Source organism: Lissotriton helveticus, chromosome 11 (genome assembly GCF_964261635.1).
Source record: "Lissotriton helveticus chromosome 11, aLisHel1.1, whole genome shotgun sequence".
In the NCBI taxonomy this organism is placed as follows: domain Eukaryota; kingdom Metazoa; phylum Chordata; class Amphibia; order Caudata; family Salamandridae; genus Lissotriton; species Lissotriton helveticus.
The window spans coordinates 90,389,857-90,411,911 of record NC_136072.1 but is presented as its reverse complement, the minus strand read 5'-3'; the positions used below and the strand labels follow the sequence as shown (position 1 = coordinate 90,411,911).

General features: G+C 45.2%; 1 protein-coding gene across 1 annotated transcript in view; it reads left to right on the top strand.

The window, feature by feature from the left end:
* The first annotated feature begins 694 nt into the window (after positions 1-694).
* The window catches only part of EIF5A2 (eukaryotic translation initiation factor 5A2), a 32,069-nt gene continuing 10,708 nt past the window's right edge, over positions 695-22,055 (top strand). Inside the window, exons 1-3 of the mRNA XM_078668103.1 lie at positions 695-858; positions 2,023-2,208; positions 5,274-5,378. Coding sequence (XP_078524229.1) covers positions 2,044-2,208; positions 5,274-5,378 — 270 coding nt within the window. The 5' untranslated portion in view covers positions 695-858; positions 2,023-2,043. The remainder of the gene's footprint in view (positions 859-2,022; positions 2,209-5,273; positions 5,379-22,055) is intronic.

Sequence of the window (22,055 nt, the reverse complement as noted above, 5' to 3'; positions counted from 1 at the left end):
CTTGCGTCAGCAATGACTGGGCAGGATAATGGCGGTACCAGGAGCCAGGTTTTTTTCCAACCTCGGGCCAGGCAGCACTAATATAACTGCTGCCGCTGCAAAAGCAGTACAACTGATGCGTCTGAAAGCAGCAGCAAGCAGTGCCTGGAGCAGTGAGCCATTCACAGGAGCCAGGGGCGTGGCCACTGCCTGCATGCCGCAAGGCGGGGTTGCACGGGGTGTCAGCCCGCAAGAAGGTAACCCAGAGGCAGACCATATAGTGGAAAGTAAAGAAGGACACAAAGTAAAACCAGCCTAATCTGAATTGTCATAATTGTCCGCCATGTTGCCGAAGGTTAATTTTCACAGAAAGACACGAATGTGAGGGAGAGAAGGCATACGGTTTAATGAAAGTAAACAAGCCAATGTATATGAATTTATTGCAAACGACTCAAGCTTTCTGGTATAAAAGAGAAAACATATGTAACTTTCCCCTTGAAATATCAGTTGCCGATACTTTTGCACACATTTTTTTTCTCTTACTCAAAAAACTAAAATATTAGCTACATTTTACAGCGGATTCAGTTGACAATCCTTCGGAGGTGTGAAGCGGGAGTCAGTGCGTCATGCAAGATGGCTATCATAATGAAAAGGTTGAAGGGCAGGTGGTGGTTCCTTTTCGACTGTAGTCTGTCTTCTCTGTCGCGGTCACCGTGCCAAGCCAGGCCGCCAGGAGGGGCAGGCTGCGTCACGCCAGGCCTGCGAGCCGGAAGTGGAAGGGTGGCTGGGAGCTCGTCGGCTAGGCCCTCCCCTTCTCGCAGGGTTGCCGCAGTGAAATTGGGCGCGTATGCGCAGTGACGTTCCTTTTTTTGTTGGAAGGTAAGGGCTAGGCATGGCGCGTGGGTTCTCCCCCAGCGCCCCCAAGAGCCGGGTCGGCGCGTCGGCGAGCCGTTTTTGAAGCACCCCGTTTAGGGAGCGGGAGTTGGGTGGTGGTGGCGGCGCTCGGCTGAGGTGGGGAGGGGGCGGCTGCTGGAGGCGGGGAGGCCTATGCTGGCAGCGCTTGGGGTTAGGAACCCGGGGGGTTTAGGAGCAAGGCGGAAGACGCTGGATGTGGTGGTGGATGGCGGGAGCTCACAGGCTGGGTGGACCGGGGGCTGTGGAGGCCCGATCGCTGGGTGGCTGCCGCGCGCTGCTCCAGTCTGTGCCTGCTCACCGGTACCACGGCTCGAAGTGCGCCGGGGGAGGGGGGCCAGTGTTGGGGCTCTTTAAGTTGGGGAAACCGCTAGGCTCGCGGATAGTGTGCCCCATCTTGTGTAAGCGCCTCGTGTATTTGGAAAGCGTGCTCCAAAGGTCGGGTCCTGCTTGGGTTGAAGGCCGCTCTTTCCTTGCTTCCACAGCGGGGCACGTACCTTCTGGCGGGCCCCGTAGACGGCTTTGCATACCCTCTGTAGCTTGGATTCGAGGCCGCGCGGGGCGATCCCGGGAGAACTGTCAACAGATCAGTGGGTGTCGGCTCTCGGTACTAGGCACTGATGCTGCGCCTTCAGTAGGCCGGTTTCCGTTTCCTGAGCCAGGTTCCTTAGACACGTGGACAGGGCTCAGGACACAACCGGAGCTTTTCCAAGAAGCTGAGTGGGACAAAGTCTCGTTTGTGACTGCAAGCGATGTACAATGCCTTAGACTTTGCTCACTTTTTGCACCATGATTAGTTTTTAGTGCAGTGTAACGGGATGCATGTTTACGCTCATTGGATCCTTTCCATGCATGCAATGGGTCGAATTCTCGCCTTTCTCATAAATTCAGACCCACTTAAATTTTACACTGCTCCTTTTACAACTGTACCATTCAAAGTCGCGTATTTTGACACGCTTTCGTACTTAAATATAAAACGGGCCAGTTTTCAGACGTTTTTTTCTGTATTAGAAACCATGGTGTAAACTATTTTAACATGTCAATGAAAGTTGTGCACCTGAGGTAGTCGACTTTACTCTGTTCTTTGTCGGCGGTCCTTTCTTTTAACAAAAGTTGATCTTGTTGTTGCAGTACTGGTACAAATTCCTCGCCATGGCTGATGACATTGACTTCACCACTGGAGATGCTGGGGCTTCCACCACTTTCCCTATGCAGTGCTCTGCACTGCGCAAAAATGGGTTTGTGGTACTGAAGGGACGTCCCTGCAAGATCGTTGAAATGTCAACTTCCAAAACTGGCAAGCACGGACATGCCAAGGTAATATATAATCTGTACTATAACATGTTGCTTTTGCAAGTGATGGTAATGCACGGTCTCGTTTTAGCACCCCGTTATTGTATGATGGTTTCTGTCACAGGTTGAGAAACAAGGCCTATCACCACTAGGCTTGTATTTTGGATCATGCTCATGTCTCGAAGGGTGGTATTTTTTCAATTTGCATGGAGTGATGGGTGATTTCAGCGTAGCCAGGTGTTCTGAAGGCTTTGTATGTAAAATTGTGGTGAATGGATGTAAATGCTAAACGACCGATGTGATATGCGTGCACAAGAATGACAGTTAATCCGACTCCGATCCTTGTATGTTGCCATTACCAAATATGCACGTTGGGCATCTGGTGCGTTTGTAGGAAGAAACCAATGTAGAGATGGTATGTGCACGACTTATTCTGTCAGCTACGTATACATAATGAGGTTTGTCACTTAATTGCTGGGTTACTTGTCACCTTCAAAATGTTATGGCGACTATCCTTTAATTGTACAGTTCGGGTGTAGGAGTTACTGATCTATTTACCCATTGCAGCCTTTTGGTTATGAGTTATAAATGTAAACTTTTCTTGTGGCAGATTTTAGGGTCTCGAGAACGGTTCGTTGAAACTAGTTTTGGTGCATCATGTTCTGACTTTTGGGTAATTGATTTTGGTTACCATATGCTGTTTTGCCAACCTATATTGGAAGATAGAACTTTTTGAGTTGGTCATCCCAGATATGTTTTGGTTTGTTAGGTTTGGGTAAGTCCCGCATCTAACTATTAAACTCAGCTTCTAGATTTATTAGCTTTCTTTTTTTTTAAGCACATACTGATGCTTACACAAAGAATGGGGTTGTCAAGGGTTTGGTTTAGAAGAGTCTTCTCCCTTTTGATAGTTGTTAGTAGTTTAGTTCATTTGTTTGAAGTTTATAAATTTTTGCAGTAAAAGCATTAAATATCAAAGGGATTTTATGCAAATTCACCTTTCATGCTCTCATAACTTGAGAAAAAGTATCCAGTTTAGAGCGCAAATGAAAATTACTGTCCTACACATACATTAAAGTTTCCTGGATCCATACAATCCTTTTTCTATGAAGAGAAGTTCAGATTTCTAATGGGTTTAAATGTTTCACGGAATATCACATGCATTAAGAATTGCCACGTTAGGTCCACCAGTTTCTTCAGCCTATTTTACAAATTTAAGGGTCAAGAAGGTGGCATCACTTCTACATTCAGCTGCTTATATCGGTTTTGAGTTGCTATTGGGCTGTGCTCATTTGAGTGTGGTTTAAATTTCATAGCAACTTTATCCAGTATATGTAATGCAACACAAACTAGGCTCTAACTCAACAGTGTAAAGCATTTTATTATATCATACACAGGATAAACGGGAGCGTTTGCTCCAGGATGTTGTTGGTTTCCAGACAAAACTAGCCCAACTCCTTAAGTCGTAGCCTGCCATACATCACAGCTGTCTGGTTGGCTAACAATATCTTGGACCTTCAGAAAGCTTTCCTGGGAATGCATTCCGCTTATTGTTTGCCATCGACTGATTTTGTAAATCGCATTTGCTTGCTGGCTGTTTGCTGGCTGTTTGTTTCTCGAGTCTCCCCCCCAATTTACTGTCTGTCCACCAGTGCTAGATTTCGGTCAATAGAATTTTCAGTCATGCTCCTCTATCTTGTCACATTTGCTGTGTATTGAGGTCAAATGTCAGGCGCTCTTCCATGGAGCTTAATGTTTACTTTTCTTTCTGTCTCAAAAGTGAGAGGTGTTGTGACCATTACGCGGGCTCCGCAAAGTGCTTGAGACACGCTTCTCAATGTTTTCTTCTAGTACATAACAAAACTTAAGTGTCCAAATAATAAAAGCCAAAATGAAGCACATTTTTGGGTAACGAGTGTGGTGAAAACACATTTTTTAAAATGATAAAAATCAATACACTAGATGACATTTCCATGCATCATTTGTGCACTGTATACTTTTCAGTTTAACCGTATGGCTGTGCAAATGTAATGGTGACTTCAATTTAAGAAGTGTTGTCTGTAATGGAAGTGTGCTACCACTCCATGCATGTTCCACTCTATGCCACTCTCTTCTCTGCACCACTCCTATGCCAATACTCTACTGCACTTCACTATATGCCTCTGCTCTGCACCACTCCATTCAAGGCAACTCCACTGTCAGTGTACTGTATACCATTTTACTCTGCAACACTGTCCACCCCATGCACTCTGCGTGACTCCAGTATGCAACACTGTACACTGTTGAACTCTACGCGACTGTCACTGCGCTCTATGGCACTCTACTCCAATACACAATGCTCTACACCACTGCACTCTACCACACACTACTTTACTCTTCAATTCTGGTCTTCGACACTCTTCACCACAAACTTTAAGCCATTCTGAACCGCAGCCAATCTGGTGTACAACATGGGTAAAATACATTAGCGAAGCCAATGGGTCTTGCAGAGGCAATACCTATTGGCTTTGCCAATGTTTATTTAATTGCTTTTGCATTAACCATGGTTTGGTTAACGTATGGATTGATTTGGACACGATTACACTATTTCAGTTCAACTTTGAAGCACAGATTTGACTACCTCTGAGCCAGTTAAACAACTTGGTAGGATGTAGTTTTTTACTTGCCCATTTCCTTTCTGCTTATTGGCATGTCTGCTGTTGACATGCAATTGTCTCTAGTTCAATGCACTGTCAAAGCATCAGTCTGATTGCGTCGATTTGATGCTGTAGGTCTGACAACAGCCCCTTCTTTTGAGTTAGCCCTTTCAAATAATTTTTGCTTGTATTAGTGCCTTCAGCCATTCACTTGACATGGTTATTCTCAAGGATTGTCCAAAATTATTTTAGTATGTCATGCTGTCTGTATCCTCTTGTCCCCTGAAGAAGTGCTTCCGCTAAAATGTGCAAAGGGCTATTTTAAAACTGAAAGTACAAATGCCTTCCAGCTAGTACATTACCTGTCCATATGATTTCACCAGTGCTTGTTTGAATGGTTTTGGCCGTTTATTTGTAAACATTATCCTTATTTGTCTAATTTGGTTTCCTTAGGTTCACCTGGTTGGCATTGATATATTCAGTGGTAAGAAATATGAAGATATCTGCCCTTCCACTCACAACATGGATGTTCCAAATATCAAAAGACAAGATTACCAAGTGAGTAAACCAACTGTTCTTTACATAAAATTCATGAACGCGATATTCAGGCCCATGTGTACAGCAATGCAGTTGGTTTCATTCATTGCAATGGAACCTCTATTGGCTCTTCTGTACCAGTGTCAAGGAGTGTAGTTTGGGATTTGTTGATAGTTTAAGATGCTTATCAATTGGTGGGGAAGTCGTGCTCTTTGAAGGGGGGGGTCGTGGTGATGCGGTTTTTGAACTCCGCTACTGACTCATTCCCATTCCCGGAAAATGTAAGAACCTTATAACACTACAGTTGGGCTTTGTAGTTCATGAAACAGTTACAAGTCTTTGAATTGCTCCTTGTTGGTCACAAGACTAGCTTTAGCACTGCATGTCCAGGAGCTATTCATTCCTACAGTTTAATTTAATAATTGTAAGGGGGTGGTTATGCATTTTGCAGAAGTGATTACATTTCCACTCTAATCTTAAAGCTGGGTTGGTGAATCCACTTACGATTGGTTCTTGCATGCCTGTGGATGCATCTGTCATTGTCTCAAGAGTGCTAAACAAAGACTAAGCTTAAATGGGACTTTGATATGTGTTCCTAGACATGGGGTTTTGTATTAGTGGGACAGCTGTATGTAGTGGCCACTTCTGATGGCATGTAGGTCTCTGTAGCTGGCATGTTGCGTTGATGTATTAGTAGAAATAAGGTCATTAGTAAAAGTTAAGGCAAAGTGCCACAGACTCTTTGCCAACTTTTGATTGTAGATGTGAGAGTGTCCTCATCGGGAGGCTTTAAGAATGGCAACAGTAACACACTAACAGTTGTACACCATGTTGGTCGTGACTGTTTGTGGACAGGTCTGGAATTCCCCATCAAGATAGAGCCACAGTGTATACTTGGTAAGTAGCAGGGTGCCTAATAACGGGGTAGTTTGACAGGTCACTGGTAAGCCTGCCAAGATCAGATTTTATTCTGCCTTATGTCAATGGGCAAGTCTTCGTTAAGTTACAGTTCTGAGCCTTAAGGGTCATTAGTTGTGGTTCCACGTAACCAAGGTAAATAGGACACTCTTGGCGACCAATTGCAAGGGGCTTATTTGAGATGTTTTTTGGCTACAGTTGAGTTTTAACAAATCCGTGTCACAAAATTAATCCTGGTTGGCGATAGCCACATTCAAGGTAGTGCTTTTCCATGTCTCTAATGTTAACCTGGGCATTTTACTTCAGAGATGTTGGATCGGGTTCAATATGGGAGAGAGGGCAATAGTTTGGATCAGCTAGTTTTGGGCTCCATTTCTTGGTTACAGAGTTGAACAATTTTTGAGTTCTAAGCAAATAGTGTATAAATGAGGTATTTAAATATTCAAATTTGTTTCTTGTGATGTTGCACTGTAATTGTTTCTTTTGTTTCAACACCACTACGATTTGGATTAAAGAGAAATCGATATGGCAATTTTGCCAAAACTATGTCAATGACCAGCATCCAGTATGTGTTGCAAAGGAACATAGATCAGCACATTGCTATTGCTTGTTGTTTGGACCTAAAACTTTGAATATTGAAGAAAAATCTGACACGGTTGTCAAGTCTTTGCTTGCACGGACATCGACCATCCATGACCAGTTCCCAGACGTCGAAGTATTAGTAACTGAAGAATACTTGAACAATTACTTAGTTTAAACATTGAGGCTGCGTCTTCCTTCATTTGTTGACTTTCCTAGTTCAGGTACGAAACGGTCAAATAGTGAACTATCTTCCGAAGTTGGATTGTTGGTGTTTTGGGACGGGGGGGATATCTGCATCCAAGTCAAGGTCTATCATAAAACTGAAGAACTATGTCTAATGGTGCAAGAAATGAGAGAATAGTTTTGGAGCCCCCTTTTTAGGTAGAGCCTAGAGTTGCAGCTCGCACGCACTGCTCACTCTGAGGCATGCTGTAGTAGTGTGGTGTGTAAGCCTCGCCAACTTCAAAAAAGTTTCCCAGAAAACCAGAAAGGACTGGGTATCAAACAGTATCAAAAAAGATTCCTTTCTGTGTTAATAATTTTCTGTGTGACCAATAGGCCTACATAATTAATGTTACCTTGTTAGTATTTGATAGTGACGCTAATAATTGTCTGCACACCAATGAATTTACTTTCAACTCTCAGATATTTATTTATACAGTTTTGATTAATAATTTTTTTTATAAAAACACGTTATATAGCACTTTATGACAATCGTGTACTCAAGTACAGGGTACTGCACTGTGTATAACCAAATCCTTTTCAGTACAGATCAGAGTAGATATTCCATACACAATAAATAATTTTAACATATCACAATATATCATCAATAAAACAATAATAAAAATCCTTTGTCACGTTTCGGTGCTTTGATCTGTTATCACACCTTCTTCAGGACAGATCTTTACTTAAAAACAGTATGTCTTCGCTTGGGATTCTGGACCAAACTGGAAAGATTTATTTCTAGGTCCACTTCCTGGTCACTCTTACTTCATGTGTACCAAGATTTTTAAAAACGGGAAAGTTGATGTTATTTATTGTGTATGGGATATCTACTCTGATTTGTACTGAATAGGATTTGGTTATACACAGTGCAGTACCCTGTACTTGAGTACACGATTGTCATAAAGTGCTATATAAGATGTGTTTTTATAAAAAATGTTTTTAATCAAAACTGTATAAATAAATATCTGAGTTGAAAGTAAATTCATTGGTGTGCAGACACAATTATTAGCGTCACTATCAAATACTAACAAGGTAACATTAATATGTAGGCATATTGCTCACACACAGAGGAATCTTTTTTTGGTAGTGTAAACCTCGCCTACTCACTGGCTATATTTTTTTATTGGCTGGTGTCATTGTCTTTGGTCAACGCTGGCTTCCGAATCAATACGAGACTACTTGGTCCCATCTTGTTCCCGCCCTATCCTTTTGTGACCGCCCATAATGACGACCTCTTACTTGCGGTGTTACACGGTTGGCGTTATGAAGTCAGTGAGCACTAATTTCTTTCAGGCGCACACTGGTCAGCGGTGGTGCTGCTTCCCCATAGGTGGCCAGCTACGGTGCGTGTCGCTCTCTGGCTGGAGGCGAACTTGCTGTTCTGGCTGCGCACACTGCAAAGAGTAGGCGCGTTTACTCCCGGAGGGAGCCCAGTGCTTGGAGCCCACCAGGGTCCTGTCTTGTGACCACAGTCCCCGCAGCTGCCTCTTGCTGGGTCAGACGTCCTGATATGCCAGGGCCCTCAGCTGTGGCCACACCACTAAGGCTGTGCAACTGCAGACACCTGGTCAATGTCTTCACCCGGCTTTTCACCGCACCACCAGTTCAGGGCAGGAAGCCACTTGAGGGCGCACACCAACAGGCTGCCAGATGGCTGGGCGCCTGCAGCTTAAAGGATCACCAAAATGACCTCTGGTGCTGGGGCCTGCAAATGCGGTGCTTATATCCCATGTCAGCCACAGCCCCCACTCTGTGGACACTGGAAGTCTCCGCTTCCACAGCATTTTCGGCGGATCCACAGTATATCCTGGCACGTAGAGCAAGCCGGGGCAGCCGTGGATGGCAACAGCTGTGAGACCGGTTCAGAATAAGATACTGGGCCTGACTAAAAGCGCAAACTCCATGTGAAACTTCTGTTCATGGTGCCTTCCTGGCCACATCCCCAAGAGGCAAGATTATTATTATACGTAAAGCAAATTTTGGTATGTTTAATCATTTGGTTTTTTTGTAGAGCAGGCCTGCTGTACTCACTTTTGAAGGGGTTCTCATATGATACGGGATGGGTCTCGCATTTGCTAAAGATTAATCTATTGCATTGCCAATAGCTTAAACTCTAGTTATTGCAAGTCCTATTGCTTTGCAAATGCTTGTTGGCGTGGTCACCCACCTTTTCCCTGGTATTTGACAGAAGTGCGCCTGCTTCCTGCTTTCCCCAAAACTGTACGGTTTACCTAATTGTCAATACTTTTGGCACCCCTGCACGTCCCTAGTAAATTATACCAAGGGCAGGGGTAGTGAAGAGTGTCACCAAGGACTGCAGCATGCATTGTGCCACTCTTAAGGGACCCTTTGCCTAACTCTAGTAGACTGCCATTGCAGGCTGCGTGTCTTGGTGCAGACAAGTAAACTCAATATTGAGACCTCCCTGTGTGCCATGCCTGCAGACATTCCTTGCAGTATAAGTGTTAATGGGCAGGTGGAGCTCAGTGCAAGTAACCCCTACAGCAGGCCTTGCATACCTAATGCAGGGTGCACTGTACTACATGATTTGGACAGATCTGCAGGAGCAACTACTAGTGTATTGACTGGTTTCTGACCACCAGGAGTGAGGGCCCCTGCTCTCAGGACGTTGGGAACGCCTCCTTCAGTACAGTATGACTTGTAAATTAGCCTTCCAAAGCAGGGAACTTTAAAGAGCCCACAGCCATTAGTATGCAAATATGGCCTCCCTCGGGTGATGCCCCCTCTCTGACCAAGGCCTGTTTGCCACCTGAGGGGGGGGGGAACTGTAGTCTGAGGGGTTTTCACCCTCTGTCTAGTTCCACCATGAATGTGGACTACGTGATGGGCACCGGAAAATAGTTGGCTATCTTTGTGATGGCCCCCCTCTGCTGTGATTCTCTGTGACGAACCCGAAACCGTAGGACACCTCTGCACCCATCTGCCCAGGTCCAAAGAGGAACGAAGTTGCCCCCACGTCCCTGAGCATCGTGAGACCTGAGCCCCCTTGTTTCAGCTAGAATAGACCCCAGTCCCAGCTTTTTTTTTTTTTTTTGAACGGATATTTCCACATTGAGTTCAACAGGGCAGCCAACACTGAAATGCTCCTGTTTCTGGCCGCTCCCTAGTGCTGCCTGAGGTGACCTTTTGGTGCTGCCTTGGACCCTACCCCATACACAACACAAGTCTGGAAGATTTGACATGTATGCAGCACACCCCTTCCTCCCATACATAACATTACAGCTTTTCAAACCTGTAAAGTCCTATATCAGACCGTATTTACTTGATCTTTGTCCCTAAAGTTATATAAAGACCTGTTATTTGTTTAAATTGGTGCGGATCTCGGTCAAGTGTATCATTTGCAGTATGTCTAATACTAACCCACAAAGAACATGTTTTATTGCTAGAGTACGCTACGCCCCTGTCCACTAATAAGGGATACTCGGACTTTTTGCACAGTTGTTTTTTTTGGTTTTTTTTGTTATACCATGCAAAGAGCCAGCTTCCTACAGTAGGCATATACGGTAGCAGACCCTAAGCAAAGGGCTACTTTAGTGTGGATGCAGTTAGCAGATTGCGGAGGCACTGGCCCAACCCCAGGAGTACAGATGGATGCAAACCATCATACTTTCATTAATGCAGGGACTCAAACCATCATACTCTTATTAATGCAGGGACGCAATATATAGAAAGGGTGAAGAAAGCTAGATGTCGCCTAAAAAGGGACATCTGACGCTGAGCAGCAAGCACTCTTTGACAAATTGTTACTGTCTTGGTCACAAGCCAGAGAGCAGAAATGCCATCACATCAGTGGGACCTCCACCATGTAGGGGAGAGCAAGCAGATGAAGTTTGTGGGAAGGGTGATGTATAGAGCAGCTGCCACTCACTAGAGAATCTTCAACTTTAATGCGATCCTTTCCTCAACAGCAGTGGTCACATGCAATGGGAGGAAATACAGCAGACCATGCAGCACCCGAGGAGTACCAGGTGGCAAAAACAATTGTGTAAGATGAACACTTGCCTACATTCAGCCCTGTATGCAGTAGACATGGCCAGCGGACAAACGTGCACAGGAACCACCATGAGAAGACATCCCCCACTGAGGGTCTCACGGCCAAGCCCCAAGTGCAAGTCTCCTGCATCAACATGCCTTTCACATGTGAGACTGTTTAACCAATAATTGACAATGATCTTCAGCAAAGACCATGGAACCGCAAAGGCAATTGGAGCTGTTCATTTTCAAGAATCTTTCATACAAGAATTACACTAACCAAGATGCCACTGAATAGTGGAGTTTCAACATGGAACCCCATAACTAGCTTTCAGGCCCACAAGACACTGCTGCAATGGCAATACCCGCCACAATACCGCTTCCTGGGAGAGGCAGTTGAAGTGGACTGACCTTCAATTAATTCTAGGGCAGTGGCAAAGTGACTTTGAAGCACACCCCAGCATAAAACAGCAGTTGTACTAGACTGGGGATTCTTCCTTAAAGAATGGAGGTTACTCATCTCCGACAAATTAATAGAAGAGCACAGATTGCATCAGGTTACTAAAAAAAAATGCTTCCATTAACACCACGGTAAAGAGACTCTAGAGTTACTCTACAACAGGAATTTAGAGTTCCTGTTAAAGCAAGCAATACGAAGTCCTCGCAAACAAATCTAACAAGGGGTCTACACAAGTTTATTCCTTGTTCCAAAAATCTGTCTTTAAGGCCACTATTAGGCATGTCCACTCGAAGTACCTCCTGGTTCATTGTGGACAAAAGGGAACGACCGTGGTGGCAATACACCTGCCAGGCTTTCAAAATGTACAGGCAGGCTAAGTAGACAAGCCATTGTTCTTGGGTCCACTCTACATTAGGGGACCCAAGCAGACGCTTTAGTAGTAGCTACATCAAACCAGTTCCAAAGCCGTATCGAGGCTCTCTTAAACCCAATGAAGGATGGGACTCTACAGCCTGTACTGTATCTCAGGCCTCTAAATAGATTCATCCAATTGGAACATGTTAATGTTTACACTACAGGATTTCATCCCACTATTGCAAAAAGGTGAGTTCTTTACAGCAATCTACCCAAAAGATGCATACTTCCACATTCCCGTCTTGCTCACAACTCTTACCCAAGGTTTGTGGTAAGTGGACATCATTATCTGTACAAAGGCCTACCCTTGAGTCAATAGCACAAAGGGTACTCACTAAATGTTTAGCAGTGGTGGTCACACTCCTGAGAGGGCCTCCACACACACACACAACTGAGTGCAAACAAATTGCCAAAGATACCCAGGCCACGATCAACCAGCTCCACAGGCTGGGGTTCACAATCCATACCACAACCACATTTGGAACCCCTCCAAATGCATCTGTCTGTGGGTGATTCTAAATATGGTCGCAGCCGAAGATTCCTCCATAAATCCTAGAGGGTTCACAATTTCTTTTTTTTTTTTTAAACCTTTATTGATATTTCACAGTTAGTCATAGTCCGACAAACGGCACGGTTAAGCAAGGGTACAGAGGTAATACAGTCGAACAATGTAAATCAGGATCAAAGAGATAGTACACCTCACAGTATCGATGCGTAACTCAGGAGAGCTGTATGGAACAAGGTAACAGGATCAGAAAGGTTTGTGTTTTTTAAATGAAAAAATGCAGGATCTGATATCATACAGTTAAATATCACCAATACTAGGGTTACACTTGAGACAGGATATTTGCGGCAGGACCATCATAGGCAGGGTATACATAGCAAAACGTACAATCAGGATATTAGACAAACAAGTCAGATCCCTGCCCACACAGTACCCGCCCGCCACGGAATGAAGCAGTAAGACAGAGACCCCGTACTGAACTAAAGCAACGCCCAGTGAAATACCTAGAATCAAACCCTCAAAAAAGGGGGGGGAAGAAGAAAGAAAAAGAAAAGCCAAAAGAACAACATGAAAAAGGCCATGGAACTAAAAAGGAAACCAAAAGAACCCTATACCCCACACCCATCCCCCCACCCTGCACAACTGCATACGGCCACGGCCCACCCCCCTAGCAGCGTGCCTGTCGCCCATTGTCGAAACCCGAAATGTAGAAAGAAGAGACCAAGAAGAAGAGACAATATTCAACACGAAAGAAAGGAGAACGAACGAAAACCCCACAGAAGGGGAAAGAATCCAGGGGGAGCCCCTATCACAGGCACCCCTGCAATAATACTGTAAAGAATAAAATACGAAAAAACCATAAGCAGGGTCAAAATCAATTATACAGCCCACCCCCGCGAGCCGACCAAACAATATGGAAAACTCTCCATGCTAGGGAAGGAGCCAAGTGTCAATGTTATACATACAATTCGCCGGCCCGAATAGAAACATGGCGCGAAATTATAAACGAGAAAGCACAAATAAAACCGCACAGTGAGAGGGCATGCCAACACAAACGGAGCAGAATGTCTTGCAACAATCCAAGCGGCCGCACCATCCGGGGCGCCGCCGCCATTTTGCGACTGCCTGCCAAGCAAATTAGATCGGAAAACCAGGACGGCCATTTCGTAATTGCTGAGTTCGACATCAGGAAAAGCAAATAGAAGGATCATGTGTCAAATTAGATCAGTGGACTCTGCGGGCATCCGACATAGGCTTATGAAACAGCGTCAAATAGGTAGTCTATGAAGAGCATACAGGAAGTGATACTAATGCAAACACTCTCACATGTCGCCAAGAAAAGCAGAGCAGGGACCCACCACCAAACCTGTGCAAGAAAGGTCCAAGCAAAAGCTGCACGGGCAAAGTCTCGCATACAAAGTGCCTGCAACGCTGTGTCCCTCTGTCCCGGCGGTGTCCGGTGCCCCCCGTCGTAATCCCAAGCCAGCTCCTCCATTTCAGCGCACGGGGGACGTCCCCTCCATGGCCCAGCCGTCACCGCTTACACTTCCAACACCGACCGTGGGCTCAACCGGTCCACTGACCACGCGTCGGGGGGACCCCAAGCCCCGTCCAAACAAGTGTCATGGCCGCCCGCCCCAAGATCGATAAAAGGGGAAAGGGAGTCAGCAGCCCCATGCACCACTCATTAGTGTCCTTGCCCCAGTGCAGGTGAATACGCAGGATCAAACCCCCACAATCCAAAAGGGCGCATTGGTGAGACCGCGCCGGAGCCAGCCCCATATGGCGGAGACGTGGATTAGGCAGCTGTTTGCAGGACAGGCATCACGCCATCCAAACAGCCCGCAACAAGTAGGGGCCGAATAAGCCCATTAGAGTGGAATGGGGGGGGGGGGGGACACATCAAAACGGCTCGATACTCAGCACACGTTCCGTCCTCCCGGTGCATGGGTAGCGCTGGAGCCAAGTCCATAGGGGCGGGCTGACCTGAGCAATCGTGGGGCGGAACCTTCCAAAGCTCAGCATCCGACGCTGTGGATCTCGCTGGCGGCGTCTCAATCACGCCAGGGCCTGGCTGGAAGTCTCTCTCTGGCCAGGGACACAAATAGCCGTAACTCCGCTCCTGAAGTGCGGAAAGCGCTCAGAAGCGAACACATCCACTTGGCACCCCCTCCGACACATGAGGCTCCGATGATGTGCGGGGCAGACTGGGTATTCAGGCGGCGGGAGAGGAGAGCCGGCGGAGCCGGGCACTCGTGCGACCATCTTGGCCGCTGGCCCGGCTCCGCCACGGTTCACAATTTCTTGAACCAACTGGCTCCTCTACCTAGTCACCTGCAAGTTAAGACAGTAATATCTCCTAAGCATGACCTCTTGTAACAATTTTACCCAATGCAAGGCTATATATGTGCCTCATACAAGAGTTACTGGTGTCGGTGGTCCTAACTGAAGGATCTAGAAGATCTAGTGTTGATTCAGACATGTATTATTCCTTTCTATGGTGGAGCAGCAGCAATGTGCTGAAAGGGTTGGGGCGTCTACATACCCTGTGCGCAAGTAGCATTCTCGAACATTCTGACAATAAAATGGGTTCACTGATTCTTCTTCGCGTAGATTTGCAAGGTGTTTCTAATAAAGAGTGACTAATTAGTAACAGGCTTTCCTTCTCTGCAGCTTGCTCAGACCATACATAAACAGTCGCTACAACATTGCATTCACCTCCTGGCAGAATGTCCCTGGGGGTCAACCACAATCTAGTGCATCTTTTAAGCAGGATTCAGGAACAAGTCTCAGTGGGACCCATGTCACATTGCTGTAGGTCCATGCTTTGGAAACACCAGAAATATATCTCCGCCACAGAGCATAATGACAAATTTAATTTCCAAGTTTAATCCGTCGCAAGGCAATGCACTGGTTGAACTGGTCCGGTTTTGCCTACTCTTTTCTGCCTCTCCCACTTCTGTATGTGGTGAGGAAGCTCAACAGGCCACAGATTAATTCTAAGGGAAAGGCAACCATGGTACATCACCCTGCTCGACTTCTCAGTGCCGCACCCCTCCACAAGACTCTCCGGCAGGCAGGACTCTCACCCCGAATCCAGGGACAATTGGATGCCGGGATCCCAGACCACTCAATCTAGCAGTATTGTTCCTGAAATCTTAGAATTTAGATATCTGGACCATCTCTCTAAATGTATGGACATTTTTTCAGAAACCAGACCACCAATCGCCAGAGCTTGCTATGCTGCAAAGTCTACAGCGCAGAACGTACTGTTATCTAAATCTACAAAATACAGGCTTGGCGTACACGTTTATATGCCTACATCTCGCAGCCATTGCTGCATATCTACAAAACGGGAACAGCCACTTTTTAGAATCCCAGTTGAGGTTTATGGAAGGTTTAAAAAGAATCCATTCAAAAACACTATCTACTCATGGATCCTCCCTTTAGTGGTTGCATTCATGTCTGCTATAGTTCTTTCATGGAATGTTTCTTTCCTGGTATGCACTTATGCTTACCCGTAACTCGGGGGCGTTCCCCCCCCAGGCACAACTTGGTCCTGTTAAGGTTCCTGGTTTTCTTTAAATGAATTTCAATCTTCAAGTTAATTGTCAAAACATTTCTTCATGTTAATTTTTTCAACCTACTTTAGTATTTCTTCAACCGTAAATTTGCGCTAATTTCGTATACACTGTTTGCGTTCCAATGCATTTTGGGTAACATACCTTTCAGGGAACAACCAGCTGGAATTTGAAAAAGTGTGTGAAACTACATGAGGAGACCTAGCAAGTGTCAGTGATTAGTATCTGCTATTTCCTTCAGTGTTCAACGTGTAGTTAAAACTGAGGTGTCTGTGATTCAGCGTCTATTTCTCCGTGCTCTGGATGTATTCGGTTTTGTGCTCAATTACTCCTGTGTATGCAAAAGGTGATGGGGATATGTGCAGTGCTCTGCATTAAGGTGGCGCTTGCATGTGAATTTAAAGTTAACTAAAAATTGCCGTAAGTGAAAGTACCAATATAAAGAAAAGTGAAACTGCTGGTCTGGGTGCACGACAGCGGCTAAAATGGTATAAATGTGCTTGATATCTAAGTCTCACAATCTCGTTAGAAACATTGGTAATCTCAAAAGTGACCACACTAAACTTTTAAAAAAACTATTCCGAAAACTTTGGGCTGTGCGCACACTACCATTTAATTGATCTACATAAACTCCTTTCCTGGTTATCTCATTAGGAAGACGAGGACCAGTGCACATGCTCAACTTGCAAGAGCTTACTTCAAATGCACCCGGACAAGACCGTCCGTGTGATGCATTCAAAATTATGGCGAAAGTAGTGCTTTCTAAAAGTAGTCTTAACTAATCTAGACTCTGTAGCAGAAAGCACTTTACACACTAGATGTTAAAAGGGCATTATACTACATTGACAGAACTAACATAATCTTTAACCTACCCTAGAAAGGGTAATGCAGGATCTAAAGCTGATATTACGAGATTGATGTAATGTGTTTGGATACATTTCACTATCCATCTCAAAAGTTACATTGTCAGTCCCTCCAAAACCACATTTCTCTAGGAAAACAGGTGATTCTATGGATTTTTGGTAACCTTCTAGCAGACTCCGGCAAAGAAGCTACTTGGTCAACACCACACATGTATCAAACAGTTGTGTGGATGGCCTCGCACGCATTGGACAAACGATACTCAGAACTTTGTTTCAAACATGTGCAACATCCACTGACTACTGCAAGGGGAGAACTGCTTAACAGTCTATGCTGGGCATATGTAGCTACAGCACAGACGCTATAACTGGGATATTTACCCTGTAAGCATAGGTTGTTGCATGTAGTCCTGTAGATCCACCTGCAACCAGCTTCCTCCCTGGAAGTCATTGGGTGTTGAATATAAATTGAACATAGATGTTCATTTTCTTGCTTTTTACATAACATGGGTACATGTGTAGTTATGTTAGCAGTTCAGTGTGAAGAAAATATTCTGAAGGAGCCAATTACCATATGTATTACCAGAGACGTCACAGGAGCTTGAGTCAAGAAAGACTTTAGAAAAACAAGTTGCTAACTTAAGGCCTATAACTAGATGCCAGAAGTATGTAGAAAATGTGAATCTACAACACAACATTCAACAAATGCAGGTTTATCGCTTGCATAACGCAATCCTGCTCTCCTACAAAGCCAAAAGTTTACAGTGAAGGCACAAACTCACACTTTAAGTCACATACCTGAAGTCACTCAAAGTGCAACCATTTCCAGGATCAGTCTTTAATGCAGTTGTGGGCACGGTGGACCCCAGCATCCAAAGGGTAGTCATTCAGGGGCTTCTGCCTTTTTGGGCACTTCATCCACTCAGTTCACCTGTAATGCGTCTCCTGAGTTATTCCTTCATGCATTACCATTGAGCTCAAGCACAGCTCCTTATTTACCTGCTTCAGGCGTGCCTTTTGGGTCAATATCCACAAGCAGAGTGTCAGTTGGAGGCCCTATTGTTGTTGGTAGCCAGCACCCATTGCTCTATGCAGTCGTGGAACAATCGGCTTCTTCAAATATGTAGCTCTGCCGATGACCATCACTATAGACCTCTAGCTGGTGGCGAATGCAGCTCAATGATTGGGCAGTCCCGTGTCTGTGGCCACCTTTTCAATGGGGTCTTCCCATTATTCACTTGCAACTTTAAGCCTTTATCTAGCCCTCAAAGCCTTCTCCAAGCAATTTGAGTCAAGGCAGTTCTGGTGTACACAGACCAAGGGCTGCCATGTTTTACAACAGAAGCAAGCCGGCGCGTGCACCCCTCAGCTGTTGGTACTAGTGCAAATCTGATGCTGGCAGATCCATCAAGTACATCCAGCAGATTATCTTCCATGAGTGGATAACTTTGCAGACCTCCTAGCAGGATGCAGCAACCAGTGGACAAGTGGGAGCTCCATCCAGAAGTCCTACTCCCTTACATTTGCAGGTGGGACACCTATATCCACTTTTCACCATGTGGAAATGCCTAAACTTTGCCTCCATGTTCAATGCGCTGTGAATGGACTGGTCAGGTGTCTGTTTTTCCTTCTCTCCCACTTCTACCATATAAGGTACGAAATCAGAGGCATCTAGTCTGCATCGTAGGCCAGACAACTATGGTTCCCAACATTTCTACAGATGTCCATCGCAAGATGCTCTGCAGGCCAAACCGTCTCACAAACTATAGCAGTTGCTCAAAACCCAGGCAGATCAACCTGGCGCTTAGGCTCCGGAGTTCCTAGAGCTTGGCAATATTGACCTACCTCAAGTACATGGACGTACTCTGGGGAAGCCTAAAGGTACACTGCGCATACCTGCAATGCTGCTAAGTGGAAGCACTTCATCCGCAAACTCCAAACCACACAGTCCTCCTTATGCCTAGTAGATACAAACCAAGTCAGGGTTTGCCTGCCTACACATCAGTTTGGCTACTCCTAGCTGCTGTCTCTGATGGGGGGGCAAACACTCCCACTCTTAATTCTTTAAATAGTCATGCAATCTGTAAATTGGTACAGCCGTTCTTTCCAGCAAAATATTGAATAAAAGTTAAAATTGTGTAACATCTCCAAAATCACTCTTAATCATTGAATTTGTAAAGCGCACTACTTACCCGTAAGGGTCTCACGGTGCTGGGGGCGAGGGGGGATGCTGCTACTGCTCGAAGAGCCAGGTCTTGAGGAGCTTCCTGAAGGTGAGCAGGTCCTGGGTCTGTCGCAGATGGGTGGGGAGGGTGATCCAGGTCTTGGTGGCGAGGAAGGAGAAGGATCTGCCTCCCGATGTTGTTTGTTCGATGCGTGGGACGGTGGTGAGGCTTGCGGAGTTGGCGGGCGGGGGTGTAGAAGTTGAGTCTGTTTAGGTAGGCTGGTCCGGTTTTGTGAAGTGCTTTGTGTGCGTGGGTGAGGAGTTTGAAGGTGATCCTCTTGTTGACGCGGAGCCAGTGCAGGTCTCTAAGGTGGGAGGTGATGTGGCTGCATCGAGGGATATTGAGGATCGGGCGGAGGAGTTCTGGATGCGTTTCAAGCATTGTAGGTGTTTGGTCGGGGTTCCTGCGTAGTGCGTTGCCGTAGTCCAACCTGCTGCTGACGAGGGCTTGGGTCACCGTTCTTGTGTCGGTCGGGATCCACTTGTAGATCCTGCGAAGCATGCAGAGGGTGTTGTAGCAGGAGGATGAGACTGCGTTGACCTGTTTCGACATGGAGAGGGAGGAGTCTAGGATGAATCCTAGGTTGTGTGCGTGGTCCATGGGTATTTGTGCTGTTCCCAGTGAGGTCGGCCACCAGGAGTTGTCCCAGGCGGAGGGGGTGGGGCCGAGGATGACGACTTCTGTCTTGTCCGAGTTCAGTTTCAGGCGGCTGCTCCTCATCCACTCGGCGACTGCCTTCATTCCCTCGTGGTGGTTTTTATGGAATCCTTAAACATGGCGTTCCAACGATTGTGCCTTCTGCCCCAGTTTGAAATCTCCTTCACCTAATTTATTGGGCCCACTTTCGAGCACTTTATTCTTGCCCTTGAGTTCTTCCTGGAACGTTGCCTTCTTTGTAGGCATATCTTTTAGAGGTATCCGTGGTTTACAGACCCTCACTGCAGGAACACTTTTTCCAGGTCCACAATGAGTGGATTTGAACTAATCCTAAATTACCCAAGGTGGTCTCCCCATTCCTACATAACCAAACAGTTGAGCCCCCAGTATTGTGACTTGACTCTATAACTGAGAGCACTTTACACACTACATCCAGTGAACTTTTATTAGATAGGCAAAATTCCTTTCGCAAGCAAAGTAGCTTCTTGGCATGCTTTGGATTCGGATGGTGAGCAGTTTGGCTTGCATTGCTATCTGGTGTGCATGAGTCGTGTGGATGTTGTACTAGTCTCTGATGTTGGACATTTTCTGGCATGTTTAGATTTCTGTTTGCCAATAACTTGTGCTGTCATGCATCCACTCAAACCCCTTGCTATAGTCCTCTGATTAGTCTATTACTGGCAGTTTCTGAAACATAAGGAATTGGCTTTCCTAGGGTCAAGCATTTAGCTTTCTCAAACTGGCTTTAGCAAGAGGTTCCTTTGGAAAGGTTTACTCTGTATATCACGTGCTATCTCTGCCATTATGTGAGATGCTAGAGACTGATTTAGATAAACTGCATCGCAATAGTGAAGTGATCAGAGGCTCCACCACCAGTTCTCTAGTTCATCCCTCTGGCACTCTGAGAAACCCATCTTCAGGGTTTTGTTGGTCAAATCTTAAAAGCGCATGCTTCAAGAGTGATTGCCTGCAATGACCGTGCAACCAGAGGAATGACCGTGCGACCAGAGGAACTTTGCTTAATGTAGCACATACAGTGCCTTTAAAGATTCCGAAGTATAAACTGCACTGCCAAGACTGGTTATTGAAATCGTAGAGCCCGGAAGCCTTTGGTTAATTTGAGCCTTATTTTTAACGTGAAGTCTCAGCCATGCAGCCCCTTAGCAGATTAGTAGTGGAGAGATCAAGTACCGCAGTAATTGTCGGGTCTCTAGTCCGTATGATTTTCATCCCCCTTTAAATGTGTTGGCATGTATCTGTTATGATTAGGTCGGTTTTATGGTATTTACTTTTTTGACGTTTCGGTCTGTATTTAACCATACTTTTACTTATTTTATTTGTAGGAGTTTTGTTCTTGATGTAAAAAAAAAAATGAATCTGCCATGGGATAATTTCCACATTTTTTTAACCCACATGTATTTGCTCATGTTTGAGTGGCTTAGTTACCCATTTACATTACAATACGGTCATTTGAAACCACTTGTATTGTAGAACGGCTTAAGCAGCAGTACTAGTGAAGTTATTTAAGCTTCATTAGCAAATAGTTACACAAATTAATATTTCAGCACATCCGTTGACCTATCATTTATGATTGACCGTAGTGCAACTTGTCAAAAGCCTATTTTCCGTATTTATTCATAGTCCATAGGAAAATTGATGGACTTCCATCTGTTAAAATCAGTAAAGACTGAAAACTGGGAGCATTCATGATTGGTGGTCTTACATCCTTTAATCTGTACTGAGTTAACTTGAGTGTTCTCTGGGATTAATCAAACCTTTCTTGGCAATTGGACTTTGAGGCATTAAATACCTTGAGTTAGCCCATACAAGATCCCGCTGTGAGTGAAAGCTCAGAATGGACAGTGAAGGTGCGCGACTGGCTCAATTTTCTTTGGGGCAGACCAGTGGATTTCTGGCCTAATGGCAGTGTTCATGTGCCTTGTGCACAGCAATCCATGGTATACGTTTTGAACATTATAAGGGGTATATTATGGCCGCCCCTTTTATGGATATCCATACAGTTTGTGAACATTTATTAGTTCGCATGATTAACCTTTTATTACTCTATCCTTTATTTTTCTAACTGGCTGGCAGCAACCCACAAACAGTTCATTGTGTGGAAAATTAGTTTACGGCTTCTGAGCCTGACTAACTAAACCATTTCAACTTCTAGATGCTGCGTGCCTTTAGAACTGAACCATTACAGCTCCTAGAAACAGTGTTGCTGTGTTTTTGTTTTAGCCTCATTAGTAGTTTTTAGGTTTCGCCTACGCATCGT